Source organism: Sinohyriopsis cumingii, chromosome 3 (assembly GCF_028554795.1).
Source record: "Sinohyriopsis cumingii isolate HCF-2022 chromosome 3, ASM2855479v2, whole genome shotgun sequence".
NCBI lineage: Eukaryota > Metazoa > Mollusca > Bivalvia > Unionida > Unionidae > Sinohyriopsis > Sinohyriopsis cumingii.
In genome coordinates this window covers 113,181,825-113,209,446 of record NC_142963.1, presented here as the reverse complement: position 1 = coordinate 113,209,446, position 27,622 = coordinate 113,181,825, and the positions used below count along the sequence as shown (strand labels likewise).

At 36.0% G+C, this 27,622-nt stretch overlaps 1 protein-coding gene across 1 annotated transcript; it reads left to right on the top strand.

Moving 5' to 3' along the window:
- The first annotated feature begins 351 nt into the window (after window positions 1–351).
- LOC149803604 (large ribosomal subunit protein uL16-like) lies at window positions 352–26,910 on the top strand. Its single transcript, XM_089953354.1, has 5 exons — window positions 352–380; window positions 3,772–3,830; window positions 6,589–6,835; window positions 23,892–24,054; window positions 26,692–26,910. Exons 1-5 carry the CDS (start codon window positions 358–360, stop codon window positions 26,857–26,859), a joined length of 660 nt encoding a protein of 219 aa, XP_089809480.1. The 5' UTR covers window positions 352–357; the 3' UTR covers window positions 26,860–26,910.
- Window positions 26,911–27,622: the final 712 nt, after the last annotated feature.

Below are 27,622 nucleotides of genomic sequence, written 5' to 3'. Positions count from 1 at the left end.
TTGAGCGAATTTATTAGCTTAGACATAATTTATGAATAATGAAGATAGTGTAATAGACTGATTTCGCATAAATTGATCGTATTTTTGTTGCAATCTTCTATATTCCGTATTCTACAAAACGCCGTTCATTTCTCCAATCCTCCTATTTTATAAACAGGAAGTAGGTCTTTTCAACCTCGTAAGTATCGTGACTCAGAACAGAGGAATAGTACATGCATATTTAATCTAATTTCATCTGGTCAAATCGTTATCCTTAAACATTTTTTACTTCACTAAATTAATTTTGTATTAAATATACTTTGGTTTTAGTTGAATTTGTCGAACCTGATATCTTTATTTATTCATTTTCAGCCAAAAATGGGTCGCCGACCAGCTCGGTGGTAAGTACCATAGACAACGTTGTTGAAATCTGGAAAACGTTGTTAATTAACTATCAGTTTTATTAGCTCTTTCTGCGTATTGTTAATACATGGGATGATAACTGGATTTAGAAAGGCGTCTGACTGAGGAGGTATGTTTAAAAAATCCTCTACAAGGATGTTCTCGGGTTCAGAAGCGAAAACATTGCATGTAGGATGCTGCGTAGGGTAACATTGTCATATTCCGACCAGTAGGAAAAATGCGTCCATTTGCTAGTATCATATTTTCATTTCGCCAGGATAAAGAGAGCACAGTAAGTATATTAATTGCACATAAATAGTGGAAGAATATTAATATAGGCTGCCAATTGTGTGGGATGTTCCTGAAACTTTGATTACTCATTCTCAATGCTATACAAGGCCGTTATTTGGATAGTAAGACATAGCACTAAAAACAAAAACGTGCTATGTTTTACATTGTAGTTTCCTGTGACCCTTGTCACCTCAGTTTGAATACCATTTGGTGTTGGCATGGGGTAGTCCTACAATATAAGACATCACATGTTTTTGTTTTAGTGCTATGACCACAACCCTCCTCTCGATTTGACTTTTCTCTCGCCATCTTTTATCGCTTCTGAATTGCAAGAAGACTGAAAAACTACACATCCATTCAAAAGATGAGGTACAAATGTGTAACTCTGATGACCATCGCATGGATCCAATCTGGCAAGTTAACCTTTATTTCAGTATTTGTATTTTTGTGATTCTGAAGTGAGAAAAGTCCAGTTGAGTGGGGCTTTGTGGTCCCGCTTGTACTACTTGTGTTTATTTATAGTACCAATATGGTTATATCATTATATTGATAAAACTCCTGTGGTCTTAACTGCCTAGATGGTTTTGTTGTAGCGTGTTCCCTGGTCGACTGATTGGAATGAGAGGCCAAATGTTAAAGTATATCTTGAAAATTTGACAGTCCATACCAGTACTTTTCCTTAATGGATTCAATTTCTGATACAAGCAAATGGATGTTTTCAAGTTCTGTTGGCCAAGATTTTATCTGGCTGTAATGCAGTGAAAGTGGAGAATGCCAAAATTATGTAGGTTGAAGCGTGTTTAACAATAGAAATAAAAATATACTTATATTAATGAAAGTGTTTACCTCAAATATTTTTAGGTGTTTAGCAGGGGATAACTTCACTTAAAATTGCAGAAGCCATGAAAATTGGGTCGTTAAGTAATGCAACAGACAAGAGATGGGATTATGACAAAAAGTTGTACCCATCCTGTGTAAGAGACTTTAACAATGAAAAGGGCAAAGTCATAGTGCTCTTCTTTCATTATCAGAATTAACAGTAGATTCCAATGGAGAAAATTTTTTTTGTTGCTTGATAATGCTTTGAATAAACATGAGTTGGCAAAACTGTATGGGGTTTTCAGCTGATACCAGCTGATACTGCATCAGTGATTGGAATTCATAAAGGAGTTGTATTCTATATTTTGAAAGATGTCTCCATCATTGTACATATCAGGTTGTCTCTGTCATATGATGCATCATGCTACAGGAATGGCTGCTGATAAATTACATGAACTCCTGAAGCATCAGGTTGGCACTCTACCTGACATTGTACTACTTTGGACAGGGGCCCCGAGTGGTCTAAGCGCTCACTGTTCTGGATCACTGCCATCTCACCTCTGTCTGCGTGGGTTCGAGTCCAATGCTTGGCTAGCGCGGGTACGTGGGAAAGCCTGCCAGTAGCTTCTCGTGGGTCGGTGGTTCTTCCCTGGGTTTTCCAGGGTTCTTCCTCCACCAGTTATACTGGCCGCCATGTATAGCCTATCTTGTGCTGAAAAATGGTGTTAAACCATAGAACAACAACTACTTTGGACAGAGTTGAGTTTTCCCAACTTATTTCCCAGCTAAAAGACCCAATAACTGGAAGATGTAAATTTCCTCTTTGTCCGATTATGAATGGAATATTTGTTCTTTACCATTCTAATGCTGATTGAGAGATTGTTCAGTATTGTTGACAAAAATAAAACTGAATTCAGATCCAGGCCCTGAAACCCAGCACTTAGTGATATACTTGTGTGCAAAACATTCATAATCTGCTGGTACAAAGTATTTTGAAATGCAAAATGAGAGACTGTTGCTTTTTAAAGCTCAAAGTATTACATACGAAAACTTCAAGCAGTAATTGATGTTAAAAGTCCAGAGGGATAAAACATCATTTTGTACATGTGCTTATTGAATTTTTATCATGTTTGATGTGGATTACTCTTTTTCTGCTTGAATTCATCTTTTTGCCCACTTGGATTACACATTTTCCTTGCCAGGGGTTGGCATGTATGTCATTGGGGGAGGACCCCTCTTCCCCAGCCTACTTTGGCAACTTGAAATCTAATGGAAGGTCCTGACCAAACAGCTGTCCCTTGCTCAAGCTATCTTGACATTTTATCGCTGGTTAAATATATCAAGTTGTACCTATAAGATTGTTTGAAAATTGAGCTAAGCTCCAGGAATATTGACTCGTGAAAGCCTCTAGTGTGATGTTTTTCACCTTATCAGAATTCTTGAGATAATTGCATTGTATTTTAATCAGTTTAGTTCATTGGGTGGTTAGCCAGAGATTCTGTTGAAGAAGAGTATTTTTTTGTCATTTTGACACATTCACAGTACTATCACATGAAACGTGAATCTGCTATTTTTGCAGATTTTTAACAAAATGCCACTCTGACTTAATTTCTGTTTTAAACTTGTACAGAGAAACATTGAGAATTTATTGTACTGTTTAGAAAAATGAACTACAGTAAAACCTGTTGTTAGAGGCCGCCCCTTCTGCCAACAAAAAACAGTCTCTTGTTACAGGTGGTCTCATAGCAGGTTTGTGCAAAAAGGCCAATTTCCAAGGTCCCGTTTCAGAACAATTTAAAGAAAAATAATCACAATCGTTGCACAGTAACTTGCAATAACCTCACTGTTTCAGTATTTCTGATGGTCTAGTAGGGCATGTGGACAATTATTGCAGTTGATTTGCTCATTAGTAGCTCCTTTTTTTAACCGTATCCCATTTCCCCCCCCCCCCCAAAAAAAATAAATATAACCTTATTGAACTGATTGTTAGCACTTTAAGGCCATTTGGTGGACTGTGATGTGTGTTCTTTAGTTTGCTATGTTGTAGAATATGTATTTCTGGTGATATTGTTTAGACTGCATGGAATTAGCTGTTTATTGCAATGAACATCACTTGCAATTTTTATGCACAAACTTTCAGATGTTTGTCGGTTAAAAGTTGAAGTGAAGTGGACATGAAAATACAGTAGTAAAGAAAATCTAACTTTTGATGACTTTGTTTTATTAATGTAACATACATGATTGCAAATGTTTTCCTTAAAAAGCATTTCTTTCCTTTAGTTACAGATACTGTAAAAACAAGCCTTACCCCAAGTCAAGGTTTTGCAGAGGTGTACCAGGTTAGTTCTATCATAAATAGTTTCTTTTATTTGCAAGTTTTCTAGTCATTTGTGTGCTTGTGCCAAAACATAGAAATCAATTTAGTGGTTATATCAGCATCAACAATGTTGGGGTGTTCGGCTAAAAGAAGTTAAAAATATTTCAGTCTTTGAAGTTCATACAAGGATGCATTGTCACAACTGCTTTATTAATAGGAAAGGTCCATTACTGGAATGCCATTCACAGGCAAGGCACTGCATTCCACAAAACACTTAAGAATTCATCTCCAAGGGCAAAATATACCCCGATAGCAAGCTTGCTTGCATTAGTCAGTAAATTATCCTCCTCAGATTCATCTTTCAGAGCTTGGGGAAATTTGTTGCTTATTCCCGCCATTATTGTGCTTGATACTTGTTTAAACCAGGGTGGTCCCACTTTTATGACACCATGGGCCATATGGAACAAAACTGTGACGTTGGGGGGCCCATGCCTGTATATAATACAGTAATTATACCATATTTATGGAACTTGCTTTGTTTAACACAGGTGACCAAAAAATTATATGCAGTACTCTGGACCATTGTGCACTTTAAAAAATGTCACAGGTACACTAACACGAGTTTACTGATGAAATGGGTCCAAATCCTGCAAATATTGTTTGGAGTGAATGCAAGGATGTTATAACCCTTTTAATAAATAACATTGCCCTTTAGATAAGTATAACTTGAGAAAATAAAGTTTCACACCAAGATGCTTTTAAAAATTGCACAAGACTGTCTTTTTATTCATCAATTTATAATTTCTAATCTGATTGTCGCACGGGGGGTGGGGGGGTCTGTAACTGTATCCTTATTGGCATTTCAAACCAAACAAGCTCTTAATGTAAACAAGCATACGGATGGCTCACTGTTCATTTCTGGATTCCAGAACAGTTCATTTCAGTAAAAACTCTTCCGTCTCCAATATTTGCAGTATCTAATTTTAATATTGCAACAAAATAGGATCTTTTGTGTATGGGTTCAAAGAGATGCAATTCCAAACTTTATGGATTTTTTTGATTATCAACGATGGTGAAGTAAATCACATTTGTTGCTTGAAAATATACTCTTTCATGCAAATATGATGATCATGTTACTAAAGAAACTCCCATTTAATTCAAAATGCCAAGAAGTTGACTGTTTGGGACCCCCTGTTGACAGTTGGGTTAAATATAAATTGGTGAATGAAATGGACATCTATGGTGCATTCCTGTTTTTAAAATTATTGTGGGGCAGGTTACAAATGGGAGGGTGCGAGAATACTCTACCAAAGTTTTGGTCTGCACTGCCCATTTGTAGCTGGTCAGGATGAGAAAATGAGCAATTTTCCTGAGCCCTGGTGTATGCCCCAAAGATTGTCCATTTGCTCTTTATTGGTACAGTGGAAGCAAGCAGAGGTAAGTTGTGCAGGTATCAGTGGTTTTGTTGAGGTGTTTAATTTGACCATTGACTTGTGTTCAGTCCCATATCTTGGTAATAAAATCCCAGAAATTGCATCAGTTGAGGTGAAGAAATGGAACAACTCTTGTAACAAAGTTTAGGGCTCCAGATCATAGAACCTTAACAAGATGATAAATTACTCTAAAAGTAGTTCATACACATTTTCCTTGTCATTATTTTTAATATTTCATAGAATTATGAATTTAGAGAAATTCTAGTTTGTAAAAACTTTTAAGACCTTGCCTACTTTTATGGACACATGGAGGTTGGAGTGTGCAAGCCCAGCTTACATTAATTGTCCTATGTTTTCACACACGAGTGGGAGACCTATTCAAGTTGGTAAGTCTTGCATAAAATTGTGCCAGTCTGATATCCAGTCTGGCAGTCAATGTGTTCAACTTGAAAATAATGCTGCTTCCTCCAGGTTTTAATTTGTACTAGACAAATGGTGCTAATATGATGACCAATATGGCCACCATAGGATCCATCTTGAAAATTTTATTGCTCCACCTCCTAAATGGACATTCATAGTAATATTGGCTTTTTACCAGAAGACATGTATCTGGCTGTTCTGAATGAAAACTTTCAAGCTGACCTCAAAAATCTGGCCACCGTGATAGTCCTCTTAAATTTTTTTCTTGTCACTTAAAAGTTGTTAACGACGGAGTGTTTCACCAGAAAGCATCTTGTGGTGTCAAGCTCATGCAAAAATGTGGGTGATATTGGACTTTTATCCAGTATGGCCACCATGGTAGCCAGATTGGCATCTTGTCTGAACTGTTCCAGGTTGATGGTTGTATTGACTTGGGATTTTCACCAAAAGCCTTCTTTTGCACTAGTTGGTCCTAAATGGAAATGGTGTCCTGCAGAAATCCTATATGATTCCCAAACTGAACCTACTGACAAGCTTGTAATTTATTCATATGAATGTATCATCATGCTGGCATGGTTTTTTCACCAAAGTCTTTTAGTGATGTTTAGTTATACCTGAATGCAAATAGTGCCAATCTTGTATCCAGTATGGCTTACATAGTAGCTGATTCAAACATCTTGTAGCTCAAGAATATCAAAGATGATTTCAGTGCTCGTTACTTAGAAAGAAGAATAGTCTAGTCTTGAATTCTTAAAATTCTTTTCAAACAGTAGTGGCATTCCCTTCAAGGGTTACTTGTTTAGTCTGACTTGGTGGAAGCCAGACATAGTCACTTTAACGAGTATGTCATATATCACATTCACACCCTAAATTAAGGGGTTCAGCAAAATGAAGTCTTGTGTTTAATATGGTTTCTGCTTTTTATAGATCCCAAGATCCGTATCTATGATTTGGGTAGAAAGAAAGCTAGGGTAGACGAGTTCCCACTTTGTGTCCACCTTGTTTCTGATGAGTACGAGCAGCTTTCCTCTGAGGCCTTGGAGGCAGGTCGTATCTGCGCTAACAAGTACTTGGTCAAACACTGTGGCAAGGATGCTTTCCATATGCGAATGCGGCTGCATCCATTCCATGTCATCCGCATCAACAAGATGTTGTCATGTGCAGGAGCTGATAGGTGGGTTAATATTGTGCTTGATTGTTTTGCAAATCATAGATGCACATGATTTTGTCTAATTTTTGTATGTAAAAAAAATATGACTAAATTGTAGTGATTTTTTTTTGTTTCAAGATGTTAAAGAATGTAAAATTGCATAGGATCTATAAATAGATGCTTACACAAGTGTACTAATAATACTGTAAACTTTATGACATGTTTAAGGCTGTTTTTTATTGGATGGATTTAGGTCAGGTGGGTTCTTAGAAAAATCAAGTTATTACCCATTGTATTGGCTAGATCACATGAATAGTTGGTAGACTCTTGGAGATGTGTATGAGGAGAGAACTGAGCAATCATATTCTTTCCTTTTTGGATTCATTCTATTTTCAGTCTTGTTTTGTCCGTTGAAATCTGTCTGCAGATGTATTTCATGGTGTATTTAGATAGCTTGAAAGGAAACGTTTGCAAGGATTATTCATTGCAAATAGAAGGTGCTCTTTAGACTGTTATAATATTCTGGAACTGTTGAGTTCTGGACATGGACATTTTGACATGTCAGGACAGTTGGCAGACCAGGATATTTGTGGATCTGAAACTTATATGGAACTTTTTTTTCTTTGTGGACCTTTTCAGGACTATGTTGGATTTAATTCATACTACTGTTCTTTTTAATTTTCATTGTTTTAACATTGTTAATCAAGTTTTAAAAAATGTTTTGGTTTTGCTTCTTTTGGTTTCTTAGTTTATGACCATGAGTCATAGCAAGAAAGTTTTTAATACTTTTTTCTAATTAAACAATAAATAAGTATGCAACAGAAGATGTTCAGGTGTGTAGACAAAGTAGGTAAATTGAGATTCTAACATTCCAACTATTTATAGTGTCTTTATTCGGGTCCATCTTCCCATCCCTTGTATGAAGCTTGTTAGCAAGTTTGCACTAAATCCTCTACAGGTTGATAAATGAAATATTGTATGCTGATTTATCAGGTTTAATATTTAAGGTACTGAGCTAGTTACCATTCTGAAATGCTACTAAACTGCAGAATGTTTTTCATAGAGCATATTATATCTATCAGAATTTTGCTGTTACTGAAAACAGCTAAATTTCTGACCCAGACATGCAATATTCAGACCAGACTACTCTTGGACATCTCTTATTTTTATTTGAGATTATGTAGCTTCCTTAACCCAACAGCATCCTAATTTTACTCTTACCAATCAAAGACTTGCACGTTTGTTTGAATTTCTATGAAGTAAGAAGTATCCTTAAGTTTCACATTAGCAGATTTTTTTCAGTTTATTCTTGCGTGATATTTCCCATAACATTTTTGGGAGGAATAATGGTACAAATTACAAAAATGCTATTGTCGCTGTCATATCTGTTCTAGGTGTTTGATCAGGATTCACGTTATATTTAGTGCAGTTGGTCAGGGAACTGGGTATGGCAACCTTCCCATATTATTTCACTACAAAATAATGTAAAATTTTGTAAACATGGTGTATTCCATAGCTGCCAAGTGTCCCGTTTCTTCCGTATTAGGACCTGAATACTGGTGTATGTTTTTTTGTAGCAAAAACGTTTTCTAAAAAAAAAATTAAATTCCTTTCAATTTTTAGTTTAAAATGGGCACTCGGTTCCATTCTGATAGAACTGTATCGCATGTATATAGGAATACAGTTCTACAATATGATTGGTTCAATCGAAATCAAAGCTACGATGCCTGTCTTTATCCGCAATATTTGATTTTGCAAACAGTTACCGCTGTCACTGTATCTCATTTTCGTAATCAACTAATAATCATGTTGAATAGGAAAGGAGAATATTCAGAATTTTCTCCAGGAAAGACAAAAAAACAACTAGAAGGACAATTGTACCGTCTTGTTTAGATTTGTGAAACTATCTAGTAAATGAGAAAACTCTACATTTTGCAAGTTGTGTAACGTGATTTCGCTATTGGGTGCCTATGAAATAAAGAGCACAAAAAGCTAATAAACATCAGCTTGCTGCTTCATCATACACAACTCAGCCTGAACTTACGACGTATATAAATACCAGAGAGGACCTTGATGTAATTTGATCGAAATTCGGTTTATTAAATTTCTTTTGGAAATTAACCTTCCTCTTTAGTTACTCATATGATAGAACGAAAACAGTTCAATAAGTAAATCACACAGAATTGAGATCATCAGTGAAAGTTGAAACATTCAAATTGATAATGATTGGAAAAAAATAAGGTGTGGAAAAGGCTACTATAAAAGGTCTGTGTCTGAGTGTGTTGCACTCTTGACCTTCTGTATGGACACCCGAATGGAATATGGTACAACATATGCATATTTGACATTAAACAATTATGTAAAGCACTGTCCAACTTTACTGATGGTTGTATATGTTTTAAATACTTGCATATGCATTAAAATTTTAAAAATCAATATTTGTTCCTGAAAATCAGTATTTTTGTCACAATGAGTTGCTAAATTTTTTTATTTGGGGGTTGGCAGCTATGGGTATTCGCCAAAGGACTTCTAATGGTGTCTAGTTGATCCTCTGTGAAAATGATGCTAATCTTGCATCCAGTATGACCACTGTCGCAGCTTCATTATTGATCAATATTATCAGAGCTGCTTTAACATGGGTTTTACCCGGATATTGCTTGTGATGTCAAGATGAAAATGATGCTGAAATCGGACATACGGCTGCCATAGAAGACTTCTAATCCTTTAAGGTTATTTCTGTTTGGATGGTTATATTGATATGGTTTTCACATCTTGGTGAAATCTAGTTTAGTTGGTCATATCTGATGTCTAGTGTGTACATCATGGAATCCATATTGAAAATCTTGTAATCACTGCTGCAGTTCTAGCTCCAAAATGATCTCACTATGATCATGTTGGCGTTTTCCAACTGCTATAGGAACTGTTGGGTGTCGCTATAGTGCATCAATTTGTATAGTGATGCATCATGTAATCCCAACTACAAGAGTACAACATCTACAATCTGGAAAGAAATGCTGTCAGCCTTTGCTTATTGTCTATCATGGGCTTTTAAGATGCGAATGTAAACAATCTTTGAACCTCTTGTTTAATTGTTGTTGGCTGTCTTTCAAAAGTGGTCGATGTCCAGAAGAGTTAGCACGTTTGATAATTGGTATTTTGAAAATGTGATTTTCCACCTAGTTCAAGGTTCCGGACAATTCCATTGTTATAGAGACACTTGCTTCATGCATTGTTTGATATTGTCTGCCATTAATATTTGTTGGCTAATGTGCTGGTTGTGTTGGAGGGATGGTTGACTGCGTCACTTACTGTCGAATACAAACTCATTGGTGCCAAAGGAATCGGCCTGCAAATAGGGGGTGGCCACTTGAGGGGAGTGATCCAAGAGAGGGACCACAGTATGGACATATGTTTTTCCTTTTAAAAGTTCTCCTCTCTAGTTAATCTTGTTTGAAGTTGTCTCAATTTGACACTTGATGCGGCTGCCACTGGCCACTTGTGGTTTCAGAGATGCTTTCATCATTAAGTTTTAAAAGAAGAAAGAGTCATATCCAAGATTCCTTCAATTTTGTTTTGGGCGTTAGTTTTCTTCCTTTAACGGCACTTGTTTTATTAATGCTGCAGGTCTGGCTCCAAAATGATCTGGTTGTGATCGTGTTGGCGTTTCCCAATTGCTATAGGAACTGTTGTATGTCGCTATAGTGCATCAGCTTCTATAGAGATGCATCATGTAATTCCAACTACAAAATAACATCAACAGTTCCGGATAACAATGCTGTCAGTCTCTGCTTACTGTCCATGATGGGCTTTTCAAGTTGTGGAAGTGATCAATCTCAAGGTTCAGTTGGACCTCCTGTTTAATTGTTGTTGGCTTTTCTTTATTTCTTGAGAAAAAGCACTCATTGTCCAGAAATAGTATGTATGTTTGACAGTATTATGACAGCCTAATTCAAGAGTCTGGTTAATTCCATTATTAAAAGTAATAGAGACAAATACTTCATGACTCGTTTGATCTTTATAGTCTGCCATCATTATTTGTTGGCTCATATGCTGGTTACATTGGAGGGGTGGCCGTCCGGAATTGGTACTTTCAAGCACAAACTCATTGGTGCCAAAAGGATTCTGGCTGTAAAAGAAGGGTGGCAGCCGGGGGGAGGGGGCCACTTTATGGACATAGGATTTTCATTTTAAAGGGTTATGATCTCTACTTGATTCTCTTTGGAAATTGTCTCAATCTGACACCCAATGTAATTGTCTTGGGCCAGATTGAAAAGCTTGCATCACTCGTGAATATCAGAGATGATTTCAGCAGACCTGCCAACCTGTTGCTGATGTTGCCTTAAGTTTTAAGAAAAGGGCCCTTTAAAAGAAAGGACTTAATGAGCAAATGGAAATAATACGGAAATATGATTGTTGCGGCAAATTCTGGTTAAGTGTTTGGTTTGATATTAGGTTTACTAGATTTAATCAATAAACCTGTCTAATTTACTTGTAGTACCTTGTATGCTTTAAACTGCAGGCATTTTTTCATGAAAAGTGGTGCTATAATAAAACTAAATTGTTTAAAATAGCTTCTAGCTACTGATACATGTAAAAGATGAAAGGAGATAATAAGTCTCTTAAAGTTTTAAAAATAGTACATAAGAATACAAAGGAATACTCGGATTGTTCTGAATAAAAGCAGGAAGGAACACTGTATTGGATATCACATGTCAGTTATAGTGTGTTACATGGCAGGAGATCCGTTTGCCATTACCTGAAATGAACAAAATCCAAGAATTACATCAAGTTGAGAGAGAGCAGCTAGTCATTGTGCTGCATAGAGTATGAAACTGCAACTGTACTAGAGGTAAATAACGGCTTTGTGTTCTTTACAAACTTTTCAGTCGAACATATCTTTACTGTTGATGTATCAGTTAGGAATACCAAACTTTTTAAATACATGTTTTCCAACTTAACAATAGCAGTACACAATATTTTTGTTACATCTTGCTGAAAACTGGTCATACTTGCAAAAAAGAATCAACTGCCTTGCTAAGACGATCTTGTTATGGTTGACAGGTCTGTTTCAGTACTTGCAAGTTTTAAAAGAAGAAAGTCATATCTTAGATTCTGAAATTTCTTTTCGGACATTAGTCTTGTTTCCTTCAGGGCACTTGTCTTATCACTGCTGCAGTTCTAGCTCCAAAATGATCTGACTGTGGTCATGTTGGCGTTTCCCAACTGCTATAGGAACTGTTGGGTGTCGCTATAGTGCATCAATTTGTATAGTGATGCAACATGTAATCTCAACTACAAGAGTACAACATCTACATGGGAAAGAAATGCTGTCAGCCTGTTCACTCTCCATTGTGGACTTTCAAGTTGTAATGGTGAATATTCTCTGGCTCATTTGAACTTCTTGTTTAATTTTGTTGGCTTTATTTATTTCTTGAGAAAAAGTGGTCTCATGTCCGGAAATATTATGTACTTTTGACAAATATTAAACATTTGACTAATTCTAGGCTTTGGTTAATTCCATTATTGAAAGTAATAGAGACAAATGATTCATGAATTGTTTGATCATACTAGTCTGCAATTAATATTTTTAGGCTAATATGCTGATTGCATTGGAGGAGTGGCCAACCTTGACAGTTCTTTTGAACACAGGATCTTTGGCAACGAGAATTTGGCTGTAAAAAGTGGGTGGCTGCTGGAGGATGAGGGCGGCATCCAAGAGTGGGACCACTGTATTGACACACAATTTTCATTTTAAAAAGTTGTCCTTTCTAGTTGATTTTCTTTGTAAATGGTCTCAATCTGACACCTATTGTGGTTGCCATGGGCCAGTTGGAAAAGCTTACATCACTACTTGTTTCAGAGATGGTTTCATCACTTGAGAGTTTTAAAAGAAGAAAGAATCCTATCTAAGATTCCTGAAAATTCTTTTTGGACGTTAGTCATGTTCCTTTAAGGGCTCTTGTTTTATTGCTGCTGCAGTTCTAGCTCCAAAATGATTTGGCTTTGATTGTGTTGGCGTTTCCCAACTGCTATAAGAACTGTTGTATGTTGCTATAGTGCATCAGCTTCTATAGTGATGCAACTTGTAATTCCAACTACAAGAGGATAAAATCTACAATCTGGATAAACATGCTGTCAGCCTCTGCTTACTGTCCATGATGGGCTTTTAAAGGACTTAATGAACAAAAGGAAAAACTAAGGAAATGTGATTGTTATGGTACATTCCAGTTAAGTGTTTGATCTGGATTCTGGTTTGATATTAGCTTTACTAGATTTAATCAGGAAACCAGACTAATTTACTGTAGTACCTCCTATGCTTTAAACTGCAGGCATTTTTTCATGAAAAGTGGCACTATGATAAAACTAAATTGTTTGCAAAAATTTTAAATGACTTCTAGCTACCAATACATATTAAAGATGAAAGGAGAAAATAAGTCTCTTAATAAGTTTTAAAAATAAGTACATAAGAATACAAAGGAATACTCTGATTGTTCTGAATAAAAGAGGAAGGAACACAGTGTATTGGACATCACATGTCAGTTTGAGTGTGTTAATCACAGGCAATACATTTGCTGTTTCGTGAAATGAAACAAAAAAAAAATCCAAGAATTACATCAAGTTGAGAGAGAGCAGCAAGCCATTGTGCTGCATAGAGTTTGAAAACTGACGTTTGTGCAACTGTACTAGAAAATAACGGCTTTGTGTTCATTACAAACTTTTCAGTTGAACATATCTTTACTGTTGATGTATCAGTTAGGAATACCAAACTTTTTGAATACGTTTTCCAACTTAACAATAGCAGTACACAATATTTTTGTTACACCTTACTGAAAACTGGTCATACTTGCAAAAAATTCTCAACTGCCTTGCTAAGACGATCTTGTTAGGGTTGGCAGGTCTGTTTCAGTACTTGCAAGTTTTAAAAGAAGAAAGTCATATCTTAGATTGAGGCAATTCTTTTTTTACATTAGTCTTGTTTCCTTCAGGGCACTTGTCTTACCACTGCTGCAGTTCTAGCTCCAAAATGATCTGACTATGATCATGTTGGCGTTTCCCAACTGCTATAGGAACTGTTGGATGTCGCTATAGTGCATCAATTTGTATAGTGATGCAACATGTAATCCCAACCACATGAGTACAACATCTACAATTAGGAAAGAAATGCTGTCAGCCTGTTTACTCTCCATTGTGGACTTTCAAGTTGTAATAGTGAATATTCTCTTGCCCATTTGAACCTCTTGTTTGATTGTTGTTGACGTCCAGAAATAGTATGTACTTTTGACAAATATTAAACATTTTGACTAATTCTAGGCTTTGGTTAATTCCATTTTTTAAAGTAATAGAGACGTGCTTCATGAATTGTTTGATCTTACAAGTCTTTTTGGCTAATATGCTGGTTGCATTGGAGGGGTGGCCAACCTTGACAGTTCTTTTAAACACAGAATCTTTGGTGACAAGGGAATTTGGCTGTAAAAAGTGGGTGGCTGCAGGAGGATGAGGGTGGCATCCAGGAGGGTGACCACTGTACTGACATTGGATTTTCATTTTAAAAAGTTATCCTCTCTAGTTGATTTTCTTTGAAAATGGTCTCAATCTGACACCCATTGTGGCTGCCATGGGCCAGATGGAAAAACTTACATCACTACTTGTTTCAGAGATGGTTTCATCACTTGAAAGTTTTAAAAGAAAGAATCATATCGAAGATTCCTGAAAATTCTTTTTGGACATTAGTCATGTTCCTTTAAGGGCTCTTGTTTTATTGCTGCTGCAGTTCTAGCTTCAAAATGATCTGGTTGTGATCGTGTGGGGGTTTCCCAACTGCTATAAGAACTGTTGTATGTCGCTATAGTGCATCAGCTTCTATAGTGATGCATCATGTAATTCCAACTATAAGAGGATAAAATCTACAATCTGGATAAACATGCTGTCAACCTCTGCTTACAGTCCATGATGGGCTTTTAAAGTTGTGGAGGTGATCAATCTCAGGTCCAGTTGGACCTCCTGTTTAATTGTTGTTGGCTTTTCTTTATTTCTTAAGAAAAAGTACTCAATGTCCAGAAACAGTATGTACGTTTGTGACAGCCTAATTCAAGGGTCATTATTGAAAGTAATAGAGACAAATACTTCATGAATCGTTTGATCTTTCTAGTCTGCCATTACTATTTGTTGGCTCATATGCTGGTTACATTGGAGGGGTGGCCGTCCTGAATTGGTACTTTCAAACACAAACTCATTGGTGCTAAAGGATTCTGGCTGTAAAAGAAGATATGGCATCCATGTTGCCTTAAGTTTTACGAAAATGCCCTTTAAAAGAAAGGACTTAATGAGGAAATGGAAAAACAACGGAAATGATTGTTGCGGTAAAATCCCGGTAAATAACGGCTTTGAACATTACTGTTGATATATCAGGAATACCAAACTTTTTAAATACATGTTTTCCAACTTAACAATAGCAGTACACAATATTTTTTTTACACCTTACTAAAAACTGGTCATACTTGCATAAAGAAATCAACTGCCTTGCTAAGCCGATCTTGTTATGGTTGGCAGGTCTGTTTCAGTACTTGCAAGTTTTAAAAGAAGAAAGTTGTATCTTAGATTGAGACAATTCTTTTTGGACATTAGTCTTGTTCCCTTCAGGGCACTTGTCTTATCACTGCTGCAGTTCTAGCTCCAAAATGATCACACTGTGATCATGTTGGCGTTTCCCAACTGCTATAGGAACTGTTGGGTGTCGCTATAGTGCATCAGTTTGTATAGTGATGCATCATGTAATTCCAACTACAAGAGTACAACATCTACAATCAGGAAAGAAATGCTGTCAGCCTGTTTACTCTTCATTATGGGCGTTAAAGTTGTAATGGTGAATACTCTCTGGCTCATTAAACATTTTGACAATATGGTGACCAGCTAATTCTAGGCTTTGGTTAATTCCATTACTGAAAGTAATAGAGACAAATGCTTTATGAATCATTTGATCTTTCTAGTCTGCCATTACAATTTGTTGCCTCGTATGCTGGTTGTATTGGAGGGGTGGCCGTCCTGAATTGGTACTTTCAAACACAAAGTCATTGGTGCCAAAGGATTCTGGCTGTAAAGAAATGGGTGGCATCCTGGATTTGTAGGGGCGTGTCTGCACTTTATGGACATAGGATTTTCATTTTAAAAGTTTCTGTTCTCTCCTTGATCGTCTTTGAAAATTGACTGAATCTGACACCCAATGTAACTATCTTGGGCAAGTTTGAAAAGCTTGCACTCATGATTATCAGAGATGACTTCAGCAGACCTGCCAACCTTTATGATGTTGCCTTAATTTTTATGAAAATGTCCCTTTAAATGAAAAAAATTGATGAACAAATGGAAAAGCTACAGAAATATGAATGTTGCAGTAAATTCCGGTAAAGTGTTTGATTTGGATTCTGGTTTGATATTAGCTTTACTATATTTAATCAGGAAACCAGACTAATTTACTGTAGTACCTCGTATGCTTTAAACTGCAGGCATTTTTTCATGAAAAGTGGCACAATGATAAAACTAAATTGTTTTTTAAAAAAAATTAAAATGGCTTCTAGCTGCCGATACATGTTAAAGATGAAAAGAGAAAATAAGTCTCTTAAAAAGTTTTAAAAAATAGTACTTAAGAATACAAAGGAATACACGGATTGTTCTGAATAAAAGCAGGAAGGAACACAGTGTATTAGATATCACATGTCAGTTTGAGTGTGTTATGTGGCAGGAGATACGTTTGCCATTACGTGAAATGAAAAAAATCCAAGAATAACATCAAGTTGAGAGAGAGCAGCTAGTCATTGTGCTGCATAGAGTTTGAAACTGCAACTGTACTAGAGGTAAATAACTGCTTTGTGTTCTTTACAAACTTTTCAGTCAAACATATCTTTACTGTTGATGTATCAGTTAGGAATACCAAACTTTTGAATACATGTTTTCCAAATTCACAATAGCAGTGCACAATATTTTTGTTACACCTTACTGAAAACTGGTCAGGCTTGCAGAAAAAAATCAACTGCCTTGCTATGACAATCTTGTTAGGTTAGCAAGTCTGTTTCAGTACTTGTGAGTTTTATATAATAAAAAAAAGTCTTTATCTTAGATTGAAACAACTCTTTTTGGACATCAGTATTGTTCCCTTCAGGGCACTTGTCTTATCACTGCTGCAGTTCTAGCTCCAAAATGATCTGACTATGATCATGTTGGCGTTTCCCAACTGCTATAGGAACTGTTGGGTGTCGCTATAGTGCATCAATTTGTATAGTGATGCATCATGTAATCCCAACTACAAGAGTACATCATCTACAATCCGGAAAGAAATGCTGTCAGCCTGTTTACTCTTCATTATGGGCATTAAAGTTGTAATGGTGAATACTCTCTGGCTCATTTGAACCTCTTGTTTAAAAGTCCAGAAATAGTATGTACTTTTGACAAATATTAAACATTTTGACTAAATCTAGGCTTTGGTTAATTCCATTATTTAAAGTAATAGAGACATGTGCTTCATGAATTGTTTGATCTTCCTAGTCTGCGTTTCATTTTTTTTTTTCTGGCTAATATGCTGGTTGCATTGGAGGGGTGGCCAACCTTGACAGTTCTTTTGAACACAGGATCTTTGGTGACATGGGAATTTGGCTGTAAAAAGTGGGTGACTGCTGGAGGATGAGGGTGTCATCCAGGAGAGGGACCACTGTATTGACACAATTTTCATTTTAAAAAGTTATCCTCTCTAGTTGATTTTCTTTGAAAATGGTCTCAATCTGGCACCTATTGCAGCTGCCATGGGCCAGTTGGAAAAGCTTACATCACTACTTGTTTCAGAGATGGTTTCATCACTTGAGAGTTTTAAAAGAAGAAAGAATCCTATCTAAGATTCCTGAAAATTCTTTTTGGACGTTAGTCATGTTCCTTTAAGGGCTTTTGTTTTATTGCTGCTGCAGTTCTAGCTCCAAAATGATCTGGTTGTGATCGTGTTGGCGTTTCCCAACTGCTATAAGAACTGTTGTATGTCGCTATAGTGCATCAGCTTCAATAGAGATGCATCATGTAATTCCAACTACAAGAGGATAAAATCTACAATCTAGATAAACATGCTGTCAGCCTTTGCTTACTGTACATGATGGGCTTTTGGAGATGATCAATCTCAGGTCCAGTTGGACCTCCTGTTTAATTGTTGTTGGCTTTTCTTTATTTCTTGAGAAAAAGCACTCCATGTCCAGAAATAGTATGTTTGACAGTATTGTGACAGCCTAATTCAAGAGTATGGTTAATTCCATTATTGAAAGTAATAGAGAAAAATACTTAATGAATCGTTTGATCTTTCTAGTCTGCCATTAATATATGTTGGCTCATATGCTGGTTACATTGGAGGGGTGGCCGTCCTGAATTGGTCCTGTCGAACACAATCTCATTGGTGCCAAAGGATTCTGGCTGTAAAAGAGGGGATGGCATCCAGGATTGGTGAAGGGTGGAGTGGGTACTTTATGGACATAGGATTTTTATTTTAAAAGTTTATGTTCTCTACTTGATCCTCTTTGAAAATTGACTCAGTCTGACACCCTATGTAACTATCTTGGGACAGTTTGAAAAGCTTGAATTACTCTTGATTATCAGAGATGATTTCAGCAGACCTGCCAACCTTTACAATGTTGCCTTAAGTTTTACGAAATGCCCTTTAAAAGAAAGGACTTAATGAGCAAATGGAAAAACTATGGCAATGATTGTTGCGGTAAATTCCGGTAAAGTGTTTGATTTGGATTCTGGTGTGATATTAGCTTTACTAGATTTAATCAGGAAACCAGACTAATTTACTGAGTACCTCGTATGCTTTAAACTGCAGGCATTTTTTCATGAAATGTGATGCTATGATAAAACTAAATTGTTAACAAAAAATTTAACATGTCTTCTAGCTACCAATACATATTAAGGATGAAAGGAGAAAATAAGTCTTTTAAAAAGTTTTAAAAATAAGTACATAAGGATACAAAGGAATACTCGGATTGTTCTGAATAAAAGCAGGCAGGAACACTGTATTGGATATCACATGTCAGTTATAGTGTGTTACATGGCAGGAGATACGATTGCCATTACGAAAAATGAAAAAAATTCCAAGAATTACATCAAGTTGAGAGAGAGCAGCTAGTCATTGTGCTGCATAGATTTTGAAACTGCAACTGTACTAGAGGTAAATAACGGCTTTGTGTTCTTTACAAACTTTTCAGTGGAACATACCTTTACTGTTGATGTATCAGTTAGGAATACCAAACTTTTTGAATACGTTTTCCAACTTAACAATAGCAGTACACAATATTTTTGTTACACCTTACTGAAAACTGGTCAGACTTGCAGAAATCAACTGCCTTGCTATGACAATCTTGTTAAAGTTGGCAAGTCTGTTTCAGTACTTGGAAGTTTTAAAAGAAAGTTGGGTCTTTTTCAATACTTGCTAGTTTTAAATAATAAAAAAGTCGTATCTTAGATTAAGACAATTCTTTTTGGACATTAGTCTTGTTTCCTTCAGGGCACTTGTCTTATCACTGCTGCAGTTCTAGCTCCAAAATGATCTGACTATGATCATGTTGGCGTTTCCCAACTGCTATAGGAACTGTTGGGTGTCGCTATAGTGCATCAATTTGTATAGTGATGCAACATGTAATCCCAACTACAAGAGTACAACATCTACAATCAAGTCCAGAAATTTTACGTAATTTGGACAAATATTAAACATTTTGACTAATTCTAGGCTTTGGTTAATTCCATTATTTAATGTAATAGAGACATGTGAATTGTTTGATCTTACTAATCTGCGATTAATATGCTGTTTGCATTGGAGGGAACAAATCTTTGGTGACAAGGAAATTTGGCTGTAAAAAGTGGGTGGCTGCAGGAGGATGACAGTGGCATCTAGGAGAGGGATAGGATTCTCACTTGAGAGTTTTGAAAGAAGAAAGAATGGTATCTTTGATTCCTGAGAATTCTTTTTGGACATTAGTCTTGTTCCTTTAAGGGTGCTTATTTTATTGCTGCTGCAGTTCTAGCTCCAAAATGATTTGGTTATGATCATGTTGGTGTTTCCCAACTGCCATAGGAACTGTTGTATGTCGCTATAGTGCATCAGCTTCTATAGAGATGCATCACGTAATTTCAACTACAAGAGAACATCAACAATTCCGGATAACAATGCTGTCAGCCTCTGCTTACAGTCCATGATGGGCTTTGATATTGTGAAAGCAAACAATCTTAGGCCCAGTTGGACCTCATGTTTAATTGTTATTGGCTGTCTTTTATTTTTGAGAAAAAGTTATTGTCCTTGTTGGGTACATTTGAAGACAAATTCCTTGGTGCCAAAGGGATTCTCACCATGACAAGCATGTGGTTGGGGTGGGGGCATAGCAGAGGACCACTGTTTTGATATAGGGTGTTGATAAAAATGTTATGTCTTGTTGATCCCAGACATGATTTTTCTCCATTTTAAAGCAGAATTTGCTTTTCTCCTGATTTGAATCCAATTTTTCTTGATATGGTCCCTTTTTTGTCATCTCTGATCCAGTTATTTTTTAAAACGTTCTGTTTGTTCCCATTTTGCAATGACCCTTGTTAAATTATTTGTTCCATATATTAGTTGTAAATAGTATTCTGATTAATCAAAGGTTTAAATTCGTCCAGTGAATTTTTGTTTAATGGAAACTGAGTGCAATGGAAAGAAGTAGCATGCTTGCAAACAAAATGGCATCCCGAGTTGTTGAGAGACCAGGACACGATAAGATTAGACAAAGGTATAAAAATAACGTACGGTATTGGCTGTAGTAAAAAGTAACCCTGCCCTTTGAGACCTCTTTAGGGGAGGATCCCGAAACCCCCTTTCAAATTTCAGCTTTATTTGTGGAATACCAAAATCATGTTTGTGATCCTCTTTGAAATGGTTCCAATGTGATTATCATAGGCCAGTTTGAAAAAGCTAGAATTTTGAATATCAGAGATGGTTTTAGCACTGAAGAGTTCCAAAGAAAGAAACAGTGATATTTTAGATTCCTGAAAATTCTTTGTGGGACATTAGTCTTGTTCCCATAAAGCCCCAGTGTTGTAATTATGTGCAAAAAAGTCAAAAATGCAAATCACATTAATACTGAACAGGGTTTATACGGTCTTTGACAGTTTAGGAAAATTGAGCAGATAACCCTGAGGTCATTAAAAGTCTTTGAAAACTGAAAGAAATGCAAACATTTGAAAATCTTTTCATAATCACAAATAAAATTGTCCAAGGTTGTTAGATTCGGATGTAGTCGAGTTTTCCCGGTTTCTTTCTTTTGATTAATTATTGTTTGAATTTCATAATTAAACAATATTGTAGTATTTTGCATTCCTAGTTTTTTCAGATAACATGTATATAAAATGTTAGAGAAAATTGGTCTTGGAAATCTTCGTTTGTGGTCTTTGAAATTTTGGCAAAAGTCTTTGAATTTATCATTCAGAATTCTGTATGAACCCTGCTGAATCCATAAAGATATTCCTCCTAGACATCATATGGGTTCCAATTAAAACCAGTCAATATAGACATTTCATCATGTTACGTGCCATGTAATTTCTTCCTTGAACTGAGAGACCCTGCCATTTTTCACATGTACAAATTAATTGATGTTGATTGACGACCTCCATCGGTCATCCAATTTCCATCAGAAGCAGGAACACAATATTGGATGATGTCACTGTTGAAAAAATAAGCTAACACCATGCTATGTCAAATTGTCTTAAGCCCAAGCTCACCCTTCATGCCATTCCATTACTCCAGCTGCTCACCAATATTCACCCATCTTACTTTTATCTGAGGCATGCTTTTTCTTCTCAGATCCACTTAAAAAAGAAGCTTCTCTTCATTTTCCTCTCAAATCACTTCTTTTGGAGCATTCCAGAAAAAGAATGGAATTACAAGTGACTTTATGGACTGAATTAATGGGTGGCACCTTTTAATTCTAAACTGGATATTTGAGTGTTGTTTAAAACTATCTTCTTGATTATTTCTAAGAACGGTTTGTCAGATAACTTTTAACACATCATTTCCATCCTTTCAGACTTTTGTTAAATTGGAAGAATGGTGAAATTTATGAGAAGTGGTGGCATTCTGGCTTTAAGGGCACTTGTTTTATCACTGCTGCAGTTCTAGCTCCAAAATGATCTGAATGATCATGTTGGCGTTTCCCAACTGCTAAAACAACTGTTGGGTGTCGCTATAGTGCATCAGCTTCAGTAGTGTTGCAACATGTAATCCCAACTACAAGAGAATAAAATCGGCAATCTCAACCCTGCCAACCCATATGCTTTTGCCCCAAGTCTTGCAGAAATTACCCTTAAAATACGGACTTGTGTAAAAAGCACACATTATCAAATTGTAAAGTTCAGATCCTGGCTTGTTTGTTTGAATTTTTTAATATATAAAAATCATTACATCAAGATAAGAGATAACAAGAAGCCATTGAGCTCTGTAGGGTTTGGAGGGAATTAAGGTTAAAGTAAATTTTACAAACTTTAGGGTTGAACACAATGTTCTTGCTGAAAACTGGTCCAACTTGTGGGAAAAAATAAACTGCTCGACCGAGTAGATCTTGTTACAGTTGGCAGATCTGCAATCTGAATAAAAGTGCAATAGCCTTTGTTTGCTGTACATTATGGGCTTTAAAGTTGTTGTTGTGAACAAACTAAGGCCCATAAGCAGCATTTATTTAAACATTCTGAAAATGTTGTGTCCATCCAGCTTTATGGCCACATTAATGCGAGTAATAGATAAACGCTTGCTTTATGAATTGTTTGATCTCACTAATGTTTGTATTTTTTGGCTTGTTCCAAATTAATATCATCGAAACTTAATAGACCTTTGCTTATCAGGCACACAAGGCCTTGCTATATTGAAGTGCCAGAAAATACATTCTATCTTGTAGTAAAGCAGCAGTTCCCAAATCAGCAAATAGTGAAACTTGGTTTCACTTCAGGTCATAACCATGATGTTGTCATTGTAAGCATTTAAATTTTGAAGATTTTAAAAATTATAGTTTGGTATCTGCACATGAAAGGGTATATCACTGAGGCAATTGAAGTGTCTTGCTCAAAGATGGTGTCCACAATTGCTGGACCAACATGCATCATGGTACAGTTTGCATCCAAGATGTTACGCAGTACTTCTTGTTTAGTTTTTACCTCCTCCTTCCTAACCAACTTTATCTGCAAGGAGATGGAAATAAACCCTGGCATAGAGGGGCCTGGTGCCCTGCCCCCATTTCTGTCCCATCCCCCTATTCAAGACTCAAGAGTTTCATTAATGTGATTGGTGCCCTCCCCTGCCATCTTTTTGTTTTAATTATTTTGATGATGAACATGCGGTGCAGTTCTAGCTCCAGATTGAAATTTATGTTCAGTTTGGCAATTTCAGAGCTGTTAAAACAGATACTGAGTGTTGTGGTGGTACATTAATTTTTCATATTGATTCAAAACAAAATCCTGTCTTAATATGATTCAATAGAGATGCGTTTATTAATGAAGTATTTTGTTTCTTCAGGGAGACATTTATCTACTGGATGTCATTACTTTATCCTGCAATATTTAAAGTAACATCATGCTTGGAAAATGAGTAATATACTTGTATGAAAAGTTAATTTGGTAAACTTCATTTTAGTTTGTTGCGTGTGTCTTGCTAAATAATAAAGAAATTTGGATCACTTTATTGGAGGCCATAATAGCAGAGCCAGTCGTGACTGTGTCTGAAGTCGCATAATAAGAGAATAAATGTACTTTTCACATGTCGGACTTGGTTTTCTGCAATGGCTTTGTTAAAGATTTTATATTTCCCAATTATCAACAGAATGAACAGTAATCAGAACATTAAAGTCTCCGTGTTGCAGCTATTTTTGACTTGTGATATTAATATGCTGCTTTCCTGTCTTTTTTTTTTTGGCATGATGCCACCAGGAGCATGCTTTTACAGACAAGAAAGAAATGAAGTTGGATTTTTCATTAAGGTATAAAAAAAATTATCTTAAAATTGTGCTTTTTAATAGGTCTTTTTCTTTTTGACTTATTTCAGACTTCAGACAGGAATGCGTGGTGCTTTTGGTAAACCCCAGGGTACTGTAGCCCGAGTACATATTGGACAGCCCATTATGTCTGTCAGGGCAAAAGATGCGCATCAAGCTCCAGTGGTGGAAGCTCTTCGACGTGCCAAGTTCAAGTTTCCTGGGCGCCAGAAGGTAATTTGTGCACTTCAATTCTTGTGGTAGAAAACTAATATTGGTAGGCTATTTCATATTATTGTGTTTTGGATTGCTCCGGTGGCCTAATGGTTATAGTTCCACCTCGTATGCAGGAGGTCAGTTTGAACTCCGGCTGAGTCATACCAAAGACTTGTTAAAATGGTACTAACAGCTGCCTCACTAGGTGCTCAGCATTAAAGAAATTAGTGTTAGGGCCAGTCTGCCTGACATTAAGGTAATGTGATTGGGTGGGACATAATGGTACATTTCTGCGGCATGACGCCCCAGTGCTAGACATAACTATAAACTGCCACACTGCAAAAATCATAGTGATATGACTGAAACATTGTTAAAACTACATTAAATATCTAAATCACACACACATTACATACCATAATGTCGTAAAGCTCATGTGATTTATTTGATTTGAAAAAGTGGCTGTTAAAAACCACAACGCCAATTACATATCAAGTCTGGTGCCTGCAAATGATGAATATCATGCTCAGTAACATATTTCATTTTGTTTTTTAAAAAATTATATTTGCCATGCCTGTATAATATACAGGAAAGCATATGCTATGACCTTGCAGGTCAAAAGATTTTATGTAAGTTATATGAAGAACTGGGTAGGAGGAGTTAGTGAATGTGGCTTATATGACAAATTTTGATCATTTGTTTGAAGGATGTGTGTACATTTCTTTTGTTTCATATTTTATTGTATGTTTTATCCCCAATTTCAACACATTTACCTTTCATCTTTAATATTGTGGTACTTCACATCTTGTTGGAAGGGCACGTCTTACTGTGTTTATGCAGTTTTTAATTTTTATATATTGAAACCAGTTTCTATCAGCACCATAGTCATTATTGTACTATGGTGTCGTTAAACACTTACAGGTACTCCCCAAGATATGTAAGCGTTGTAATCCTGGGACCTCTACTTTTGTCGGTTTTAACAAGAGTTTTACTAAACTACATATTGGTAACTTGAACAAAACACAATACAGATCCTCAAGACTATGAAAAATGTAACAAATGATTTTCATGTGTAAATTAAAGACGCTGAACTATATACTGCAGTCGAGGTTTAGAAAACCATCTGACACGTTTATGGTTCATCACTTATCTGTGAGTTTACATCTGTTGCAGTTTACTTATCTCTGGTACCTATGCATACATACATAGGCGCTACAGTATCTCAGTTGGAAGAACTGCCTCAGCCTGTGATTGTGAAAGGCAATTAACTCTTATTTCTTGGGCATGGTGTGTGTGTGTGTGTGTATATATATATATATATATATATATATATATATATATATATATATATATATATATATATGGCCAGTAACAATTTTAAGGTGATTCTGAGTAAATTTATAAACAAATAATATTTAAAATGTATGTATCACTATCATAAATGCTCACATTGAAGAAGAAAATGAAGAAAGTTTTAAGAAACTTGTTTATATTTATTGAGAGGATGAAATTTATGCAGTGAGAATTGACAGTAAAATTGAAATAAGCAGACTGGTATGGCAACAGTCCCAAGAGTATCTTTTGTGGCCCATGCTCATACAAAGTTTGTTCTTAATTACAGTACAATTAATATAATATATTGTGTATGGACCACAAACCTTAAATTTTTGGTCCAAGTGGACCACCCAAAGAAAGAGCATAGTGATAAATGCAATTGTGTTCAGAATTAAACTTGCATCAAGGACACCTGGAAAAATGCTACCGTACATTTACTGGAGAAATTGTCAAGTAAGCGACCCTTTTTTATACAAAAATGTCACCTTTTATAGGGCATAATGGGAATTACAGAACCTGTTTTCAGCACTCTAACTTGAATTCTCCATCTTCTGTAGCCACACTTTGTGTCTGGCTTGCACTTGGGGTAAGGAAGAGTCTTATTGATGTTGGGGCCATGGTTACACTGACTGAAAATACACTTGGAAGTCTTTATGAACTGTTTGAAAAGTCCCTGGGGGGGGGGGGAATCTCTGGATCTGTATAAACCATGATCTAAGTATAGTCTTATTTTTTTTTCTTCTCAGAAATGTCTCATTTTCTGTGGTACATTGGTATATCTGTTTTTATTGATCATGGTGGGTTTTAATCATGTAAATCTCCAATTAAAGAGTGCTTTATTTATATTTAGACACCTTCACCTGCTTCTACTATTTACTAACATTTAAAATCCAGACTGCTTTGTTTATTACCAGACACTTGTCCTAACCCCTGACTCTAAATGAATGTTTGGACTGCTTTCCAATCCAAATAATGAATTCTATATAGTGGAGACTTTAAGCGCTTTTGAAGGCTAATATATGCAGTTTTTTTATTATTATTTCTATTTGCATGCAGTTTAAACCATTCCTGATCTGCACGAGTAAAAACCATTTGCAAAGATTTTTATTGATTCCACTGAAAAATGTATTTAGGCTGTGGTTTATATAATTGAGAGGCCAGTCTTTTTAGATTTTGTAGGTGGAGAGTGGAAGAGATGTCCAATTCAGCTGTGCATGTCTTCTATGACAAATAACCTCAAAAGTCAAGGTTAAAAGAATGTTTTTTAAATATATTTTCTTGTGCAATAATATTCATCAAGTGACGCTTTCTTTCTTTCTTTAGATTTATGTATCCAAGAAATGGGGATTCACCAAGTACAATCGTGATAAATATGAGGAAATGAGACAAGATGGCCGTCTTGTCCCAGATGGAGTGAATGTCAAGTACAGACCCCACAAAGGGCCCCTAAAAGTGTGGATGGAGGCACAACACCAAGAAGAAGAAAGCTAAATCAACTGAATTTAGAAAATACCATTTGCCAATTAAAGAAACAAGGACAAATTCTTCTTGCCTTATCTGTTCCCCCATCCCATCCGTTTAAAATGCTAATGTATGCATTACATTAATAAATACTTAGCACAAGTCTTGGTGCGTATGGCAGAGCAAAGCTTTAATTCACTTTGACTTGAATAACTGCAGAAAGAAATATATGTATTTATATTAAACATAATTCAAGCAAAATCATTGCAGAAAGAAAAAACAAAATCCAGTATTCTCCAGATGTTTTAAAAAGTGTAAATTTACATGTGATGAACTAGCAGTCCATAATAGATTTGGTTAAAAGGATCATGGCAGAATTTCCCAGTAAATGGGAGCCATTTTATGCTGGATGTATACCTTGTAATTTACAGTGCCTCCAAATTGTCCATATTCAGAGATTAATGCATGATCTGCCCTGGACAACTCTTCATTTTTTTTTTATTCGTCTAAGGGTATAAATGCATTAACTAAAGTATGATGCATCATTAGTCATAGTGTATTATACAAACAAGATCCAGCATTTATTTAAAGAATTTTGAATTTTAATATAGGTGGTACCATACCTGTTGCTATTGTAATAACCTAACCATAAGAGAACTCCTTCCATTAGAATGAACAATAAGATTCCAGAACACAGGATTGCCTCTGAGAAACCCTACACATACTTACCCTTGTCGGATTTTCCTCTGACCCTTTTTAGACATTGCATATGGGGGACAGCCAATTGCCTATC

Excerpts from the sequence above, each read along its gene's own strand:
- LOC149803604 (XM_089953354.1), top strand. The coding sequence starts at position 358 with ATGGGTCGCCGACCAGCTCGGTG. Across the intron at positions 3,831-6,588 it reads GTTTTGCAGAGGTGTACCAG|ATCCCAAGATCCGTATCTAT; the intron begins GTTAGTTCTATC and ends TGCTTTTTATAG. Across the intron at positions 6,836-23,891 it reads TCATGTGCAGGAGCTGATAG|ACTTCAGACAGGAATGCGTG; the intron begins GTGGGTTAATAT and ends GACTTATTTCAG.